Raw genomic sequence first — 8,884 nt, 5'->3', positions numbered from 1 at the left:
GAGTTGGCTGCATCCTCTCCCACTGATTTCCAACAGTGGGACTGGAGTTCACTTAGAAACATTTTAACAGCATCTGTTTGCTCGAGCTTAGCACGACTACATCAGGAGGTTCCCGCATGTCCGCAGGGTGCTGCTGACGCAGGACACGAACTGGTCGAAGCTGGCTCATGGAAACTTTTTTTTAAAATTTTATTAGAAAACAAACAAAGCCAGACATTCTAAAACAACGACCGCAACAGAGGCCTCACGGAAGAAGTTACAACAGATGACTGTCAAGGATTACATAGCACAAACATGATAACCGAAACTGTACCACTTAAACATATACAATAGCCAGTATCGGTCAATGAGACACAGTGATAATATCCCAACAACTAAATTAACCTGTTTCTTTACCTGCATGTTCAGTCATATGGTACACAGGCCAGAAGCAAAATGTGCGGCGTGATAAACCCCTCCCCTCCGTATCCCACACATAAGCCCTTACCCAGTCCCACTGACCTCATTCTCACCCAATCCCCCAGTGGCCGATCCGACAGACAGGGCAGGGGACGGTCCTGCACGGCCAATTGCACTCACCAAAAAAACATTTTGTCTTGGCTAAACGGGGAGTGCGGCCTGACGGTGCACCAGTGCTCTCAGGGGGTGTACGTGCACTCCCATGCACCCCCTATGCGTTGCCACTGCACTCCAGCATGGAAAAGCACAACCCCTTTAGTGCTAATGGGGGGCATACCTTTCATAGTGCTACTTTCATACATGTGATCAACACTCTCACCCCCCACATCCCATTCATCCCATCTATTAACCCATATAAGACATTTTTGAGCGTGATCCCATATCCTTCAAATACATCGCTACCCGTCTCCACACCTGTTGAGCGTAAAAACAGTCCCCGTGGCACCGACTCAGGCTCGTCACAAAGCTCCCTTGGGCACTTGGGGGACTGTGACAGCTCTATACCCCAACGATAGAACACCAGTCACACCGGCAAAGCTTTTTGCGCCATCCTCCATGCCAGCTCCCCTTTCCATTCCTTCCCCACCAGCCCTTTCCACACCCTACTTACCTGCTCTGATCTCAGCTCCCCCACATCTGTTATCCTCTCTCTCCCCCCATGAACTTAAATACTCTTTTTGCATTCCCCAGTCCTTTGAGCCCCAACCCCTCCAAGCCTTGGCCTGTAACAAAAGTTCCCAATCGCTCATAAGGGAGTGACATCCGCCAAGCCCACACCCCTCTCCACCTGCTCCCAAACAGCCCCAACCTTTGTAATAGCCTTCCGACCCCCCAGAACTTACAGAAATTTGAGATCATCCCCAGTGCCCCCCTTGCTTCCCTCACTACCATTTTCAAGAAGTGGACATAAACAAAAACCTCTGAGTTGGGGAAACCCCATCCCCCCAACCTTTCCTCCCTATATAGCTCTGTCTCCCTGCCCCAAGAGAAGAGGCACAAGGCCCTCTGGACCTGTTGGGCCTGTAGCCAGGACATGGGGTATGTCATAACCATGTACAAAATCATTGGCAACAGGCACTTTTTGATAACCTTCACCTTCCCCCTAGATGATAAGCCCTGTGTTCCTCACAATCCCATCGTCTGTTTCACTGGCTCATGGAAACTTAAAAAAAAATTTTTTTTTACGATTTTTTTTGTGTTCCAAGCCAAAATCAAGTTCAAATCCATGAGTCAGTCCAGAATCACAAGTGGCCCTACAACCGGCAGACATCCTCCACCCCTGCCAGGTGCTTCAGATATTTCCAACTTCTTTTGACTGGCATCCTATGTGCAGGTCCAAGCCCAGAGGCTTGGGGTTCAGATGCCCCCAAGTTTCTCTTGCCCTTAGCCATGTGGCTGCAGGAACAAGCTAGGGAAGAGCCTCCCATTTCCATAAAATAGGCATTAAGCCCCAACACCTCAGTGGGTACTAAACCATGCAAGAAGAACAGTTTTCCCTGGGAGGGCTTAAGGAAAACTGTCCTCTTGGACCCAGATACATGGTGTTTCCCCTGCCAGGTTCCTGGCAACAGTTGGCTCTTGACAGCCTGATTCACTGGATCATAGGAACACCTGTCCATTTCCCTCTTGGAGATGTGTTTGTGCTCAGCACCCTTGGGATGGGTGAATGAGTGCCATCTGTGCTCAGTACTCCATCAGAGTGAAGGTAAGCCCCCAACATGGACTGGGAGCACTAAGACATACAAGAAGGAGGAGGAATGTCTGAAATAACCCAAATGAAGCCTAATGAGGGGCAAAGGGATCCAAACCTCGGGGCCAAGTGTGCTGCCCCATTAAACAGGGTGGTGAGTGCTTGTAGGGTGTGTGTGTGTATTACAGGTGACTGCCTGCAGGTGTGAAGTGTGTGTGTATTGGTAGTGACTGCCCCACCCCATGCGTGTATGTGTGGGGGAAGCTAATACAGGTGTCTGCATATGGATGATGGTGGTTGTGCCCCACATGTATGTGTATGTGGATACTTAAGTGGATGAGGCCTTTAGATGCGAGTTTTGAGGTGGTGAGAGCTGGCACATGTTCCAAATTAAGCTGCATTCTTGTTTGCTAAACTGGTTTGTCTGAGAGAAGCCACCTGCTTTGGGTTGGACAGATGGCAAGTTACTGGCAGCAGAGCAAGAGGTACATGTGGCGAAGGATCCCTGGGACTTGGTTGTGCACTGTCTGCCTACAAGGCACTGAGTGGCTGGAATCGGAGTCTCACCCAGTGGGGATGGACATCCACTATCTCTAGACTATGTTCTCTCACACACCTGGGTATGTCGGGTTGGCCTGCTAGCTAGTGCATCAGAGGCACAAGGATGCGCCTTCACATCCATGGCTGGAAGCCATGGATGTCCCCTTTGGCTATCTCTGACCTCAAATTCTTGTTTTCTCTCTCCTTCTGTGGTAACTGCGATGTCTCCACAATCCCCAGTGTTCCCAACTGGCTATTCAGGGAATTAATTTGGGACAGGCACCTTTCAGCACGGGAAGTCCACCAGTTGCTTTCAGTGCAGTAGTTTGAGCCATGAATGCATGGTGGGACTGAGATCCATCATCTTGGTCTGTTTGCAGACCCAAAAAAGCTTGTCCCAGAAGTCCTTCATAGCCAAGGTTGGATGCCACCCATCTTGGAGTGTGCCAGCTGCTGCTTCCCATTTTGTTTTCTTGCTGTGCCAGAGCCAGTAGCCAAAAACCTCAGGCAGCCTGTCTGACTTGATGCATGGTCTGCCTACTGTTGGCTTCTTAGCTTGGAAAAGGGCTCTGTGTCACTATGCAGTGTGACAGCCACCCCAGGAAGGCCTGGCAATCTACTTTGTGAGTGCAGTGATATGCAGTGCACATGCCCAGACTGAGATAGTCTCATGAAATCCCCATGGATCAGAGTTGGTTATCCCTGTTATAGCCATATTTTCTTGGTTCTTATGTACTGTGGGCATCTCTAATTGCCATGAGTTCCTGACAAAACATTGAAAGAGAACTACTAGCATAACTCTTGGTACAAATTAACTTAGTTTGAAGCAACATTCGTAGAATATTGTCACAAGATACAGTATTTTACCACAGGGTGTTTGGAGTGAAGCAGATTGAATGTCAGGAAATTAAAACTCAGAAGCTTGAGAAAATCCTGAACCCATGGACCCTGGGAATGTGTAAGCAAGGTTCCAGCACACTTGCAGCTCTGTTTTTCACTGTTGCTTATCCTGCCCTTTGTGGTGGGAGACCCTGACATGAATGAACTCACCTCTCTATTGCATAGACATAGACTACAGGCACAGACAGAAGTGCAGCTACCTGTTCTACCTCATGGCAATTCACAGAAATTGCCATGTATTAGACTGATCCTCCCAACCCAATGGATTTTAGGTGTTGGACCGGGGGGGAGAGAGGGGCATCCAGGGAGAGAGGCTGTGTCTTCCCCTGGCTCTGTTCCTCCCCTGCACTTCTGTTGCTGTCTCTGGATGGGAGGGGGAAGAAAGCAGGGTAGTGAGAACTTTTGGGGTTTTCTCAGCCCTGCTTGGGGGGGAGCAGGGAGGGCAGGTAGATTGGAGCTCCCTCCCCCACTGGTGAGCAGAAAGTGACCAGCTGGAGCAGAGGGAAATTAATTAAGTCACTCCACTTAGGAGTGGCTTCGTTTGAATCCTTATACAATGAGGGTTAATTTTGTGTGCGATCAGAGGGCTCTGCAGCTGTGCTCTTCTGTTTGGGCATGGCTTTACAGTGATTTCAAGGGGCTGATCAAAATGTCATTTCTGTCTGTTCCATATGTGGTTAGCTGTGCGCCATTCTAAATAAGGGAGTGATGAATCAGAATGACACACCTGGAGGATTTTGGTGTCTTTTCACAAGCAGATGGCACTGGGGGTCCATTCTGTGCTTGGACATAGGTGGAAAAGTTGATTTGTGTGCATCTAGGCTGTGTGTTCTCTGACCTATTGCAAGGATGCATTGAATCAGCAGAAACACCTTGCCCGCAGTGAGTGGCTATGAAGGCAGGCCCTTTTTTACACCATGTGTAGGATTGTTGTGTGAGATTTGTGGTGTCTAGGCTGTCCTGAGAAAGTGGGAGAGGTCAGGCAGTGGTCATGGCAGAAGCACCCACAGGCAGTCTTAGTAACAGCCTACAGCCCTCCATGGAAAGGAACTGTGGCAGAGCTGAGATTGGAGACTAGAGGGTCTGTGTGTGACCAGCAACCATCTACTTGTTCACTACATGGGCCAAGGTGAAGGCCGGTGTGGGAACCTTCAGTGAGTGTCCCAGGCTTGCTGATCACCAGGCTGTTGAACCACAGCAATCTACCCCTGAGGGGTCTGGGTGCTGACCAGCACCTGCTGTGAGCAGAGAACATGGACATCCAGAGGGTTCCTCTGCCCCTCACCCTCCACCTCCCCAAGGTAGTAGTAGCTCACCTAGTAACAGACCCAGGCAAACCAGATCCCAGGGATAGTTTGCTTTGAACAATGGGTATTTTGGTGCTGATTTTATCAGAGGAGAAAGAGGCCCTAAACCTAGAGAAGTAAGGCTCATACCCAGAAGGGGAGCACAGAGAGGTAGGCATACTCAGTGAGCTAGAAGATGGCTGGGGTACCTGCAAGTGCAGCAGGGCTGTTTTCTGCCTGCCCACAAGTGCCTGGTTACAATGCACTATTGGCAGGAGGAGGTCTCGCCTTTCTTCCTTCTGCCTGCTAGTATCACTTCCTGGTCCTGAAACTTGAGGAAGGGACAGGGCTGTGCTTATTCCAGGATACTCCTTTAGTAGCTTCTCATTGGTTTGACAGCTGTTCTTCTCTGTAGTAGCAGGGGCATTTCCCCAGGGAAAAGTCTAGGAGATACTTGTCATGGGTCTTATGGGCCAGGGGGAGACCTCAGTCCCTGCCATGTGCTCCCATTGCGCACCAGCCATCCCAGTCTGTAGATGCCTGGACTGGGTTTTGTACAGTATTGCTTCCCCCCTTCCCGACCCAGGAGCACACTCCTTAATGCCTGCCCTGCTGTGTGTATTTGTTTGTGCCTGATGATGTGTGGAAGGCAGAAAGGTGTGGACTGTCCATCATATCCTCTGTGCTGCTGGGAACAGGTGAATGCAAACAAGACATTGCTCAACACTGCCCCTCCCCTGGAGCACACAAGGAAGAAAAGAGACCGGTCTGCACTCCCCACAGCAAGAAACACACTTTGAACTCTGTTGGGCAGGGAAAGTAAATAGAGCAGAACTGAAGCTGCTGCAGTATCTATTAACTCATCAGTTCACAGATGCAGGTTGAACACCCCTGGTTTACACAAACTACAGTTTCCATAGCAGACCCTCTAGTCTATAATCTAGGTGGCTACAGGTTGAGTACTTCTGGCTTACACAAACCACACAGTTTCTATAGCAGACCCTCTCATCTATAATGTCCCTTATCCAAAATTGCTTTGTGTCTCATGTCCATATGTGAGGAAAGAACACAGGGACCAGATCCCATTGCTTCTCTGATTCCTGGCTGTAACAGGACAGGGTCTCTCAGGTTGTTCATTAGAAAGAAATGACCTGGCGTAGTTGCTAAATTCCAGGAGAAGTTTGAGGCCTGAGATTCCAGCGGATTTTGATGCCTAAATACTGTGGTGTTTCCTCCTGGCAGGTTGGGCAGTTCCCTGCTCAGTGTGCTGGCTTCTGCATCACTCATGCTGAGGCATATAACTTGCCATGCACTGTATAGGAAGCCTGGAGGCCAAACTGGATTACAGTGAACAGCAGAGCACTTGTGAGTTAGGGTCTGCAACACCCAAGTCCCTTATGGGTTTAGCTGAAGATGGCCTGACAAATATGTTCCACCTCTGCACTCCATGGTTCACCTTTTCTGCTTCCTGGAGCCCATACCATGGTGATCCTTGCAGAGTTTATTTCCAGCCAGCCCTGGCTTCAGTGCTGTGGAGAGTGGGACAGTACTCAGCTGTTACTAAACTGGACAATTTAATTGAAAAATGTAAGGTAGCACAAACCAGCAGAAGCACTGCTGTGTAACTGCATGTAGTGCAGGCAGCGTGCTCAGCTTGCCTAGACACCAGCATAGGCAGCAAGCTGAGAAACTGCCCCATGACTGCTGCTACTACCACTTGCTCATGCCTCCTGAGTGCTCTTTCTTCTACTCCTCCTCACTGAGCCCATGGGATGGGCCCTGCAGGCTGGAGGCTGCTGAATTTCCAAGCCCCTATCACTCAGTCAAGTTCCATGATCCAACAAGAAGTGCGACCTGTTGTGACCATCACACCCCAAATCACAATGAAACCTCTTCCAGCTACAAAAACTGTGTTTATTTACAAGAAACCATTTTTATTTACACAATTGTTGATCCCACAGGGAGCCCCAGCGCAGCTCAGCCCAGCCCAGCCCAGTCCGGTCTAATGGAGAGCATTTTACTGACAGAAGGCTCTGCTAGTCTAGTCCCAGCCCGCTCCCTACTCAGGCCCCTTACAATGTCCCACAGCTAGGGCTTTGCTCACTGAGTCTTGTTGAGCCACCATTTTCTGTGCTGGGACATGGCTGCTAAGACAAGGCTGGAAAGCTCCCAGCTGCCTTGTTCCTGGCCTCTCCCACTGCCAGCTCAAAGAAATGGCGCTGGTGCCCTGAGCTGGGGCAGGGTGGGGCACCTGTGTTCATTAGCTCGTGCTCCAGACAGATCCATGCCCTTGCTGCTTCAGGGCATACAAAAGGGCTGAACAGAGTGGGTGGGAGAAACCCTTACACACCCTGGAAGCTGTTTCAGAGATAAATCCTATGAGGGCAGGGAAAGTGAGGGATAAAGGAGTGTGAAGGATCCCAGCATGAGGGCAGAGCCTGCCCCAGGTCTAAGGGGATGCTGCGGCCATTGCCACCAATCCCCCCCACCCATTAGCTCCCCCAGCCAGTCCCTGTGCTGCGGGGCTGGGCACAGGATTCTCTTCTTATCGAAAGCCTTTGCTGAAGCACAGAGTCTGGGTTTGAGGAGTACTTTGGGTCTAAGGAAGAAACCAGCCCCAGGGACTGAACTCTCCCAATGCCCAGAGAGGACGGGGTGGGGGGGTGAGAGAGTTTCAGAGCACAATATATCAGAGACAAAACACCCACCAGACAGGAATTAATGCGAGTCAGGAGGCACCTGCCCTTGTCAGAAGCTCTGTGGTCAAAAGACAGCAAGCAGTTCCTTCTCCACCCAAGGACTGGGAATGACAGTCTGAGTTCTCAAAAGCAGCCCCTTCTGCTGTCCGTTCATCTTTTTGTCCCAGGGATGGCAAGGGATGGCCATGTTTCCATCAGAAAGGAAGGTCTCCAGAGTGCAACAGTAAAGAACTGGAACAGTTTCATAAGTTGGAGTGGGGCGGCAGGAGAGGTCCCATCCAGTCATCTCTTCACACATAGTTCCTCTTGTCATAGCTGGGCACTGCAGATCTGGGGGCAGAGTATGCCACCTTGCTTGCAGGGTACTTTTCACTCTTGGGGGGGCAGGAGCAGCAGAGCAGAGCGCCCCCGATCACTTGCAGCGCTGCAGCTGCCCATCCCACATAGAGAGAGGCACCCAGCTCCCGCTTCTGGGGGTCTAGCACCAGTGGGTTGTAGAAGTCCCGGATGATGGTGTTGGCAGACCAGCAGACGGGGATGAGCGTCATGACCCCAGCCAGCAGGAAGATCACACCAGCCACGATGGTGATCTTGGCTTTGGAGGTCTCGTCTTCCACGCACCGGGTGCACTGTGCCCCAACCAGGGCGATGAGGAGGCCCAGCACAGCCAGCACAATGGCAACCACCAGCAGGGCTCGGGCTGCTTGCAGGTCCTGGGGCAGCGCCAGCATGGAGTCATAGACCTTGCACTGCATCTGGCCCGTGCTCTGTACCACGCAGTTCATCCACAGCCCTTCCCAAATGATCTGGGCTGTCACAATGTTGTTTCCAATGAAGGCTGTCACCCTCCACATAGGTAGTGCGCAGCAGATGATGGTGCCTAGCCAGCCCAGCACCGACAACGCCACCCCACCGATCTCCAGACCCATCGACATGGTGCTGCACTTTTAAGGCTTTCCAACGCAGAGGGAGAGAGCGACTGTGACTGGACACCTGCAGGCCTCTGTTGCTGTCTGTGCAGTTGTCAGGGGATCCGCTCACACCTAGAGGCACCTAAAGCTGGGCTGCCTTATAACAGCGAGTGCAGCAAAGGGCTGGGCTGTATTACCTCAGCTACTTGCTCAGGGGTGGGGCTTCGCCAATGGATTCTCTCCCTTTCACTGGCTCCTTTGCCACGGCCCCAGCCCCCCTTCCCCTGTGTTTACAGAGATGGCATTGGCAAGAAAGGAGGCTTACATGGACAGGGAAAGGGGTGGAGCCAGAGCCCTTCCCAGAGCTAGGCACAGAGTTTCAGTCTGTCATTTCCTCAT

At 51.1% G+C, this 8,884-nt stretch overlaps 1 protein-coding gene across 1 annotated transcript; it reads right to left on the bottom strand.

Moving 5' to 3' along the window:
* Window positions 1-6,768: 6,768 nt before the first annotated feature.
* Window positions 6,769-8,666, bottom strand: LOC102573972 (claudin-3). Its single transcript, XM_006267927.4, has one exon. It carries the CDS (start codon window positions 8,507-8,509, stop codon window positions 7,865-7,867), a length of 645 nt encoding a protein of 214 aa, XP_006267989.1. The 5' UTR covers window positions 8,510-8,666; the 3' UTR covers window positions 6,769-7,864.
* Between the last annotated feature and the right edge of the window lie 218 nt (window positions 8,667-8,884).

Source organism: Alligator mississippiensis, chromosome 14, assembly GCF_030867095.1.
Source record: "Alligator mississippiensis isolate rAllMis1 chromosome 14, rAllMis1, whole genome shotgun sequence".
NCBI lineage: Eukaryota > Metazoa > Chordata > Crocodylia > Alligatoridae > Alligator > Alligator mississippiensis.
This window is presented reverse-complemented; position numbering and strand designations above follow the sequence as displayed.

Bases quoted from the DNA above. Each gene is read 5' to 3' on its own strand.
- LOC102573972 (XM_006267927.4), bottom strand. From the start codon at position 8,509: ATGTCGATGGGTCTGGAGATCGGTGGGGTGGCGTTGTCGGTGCTGGGC.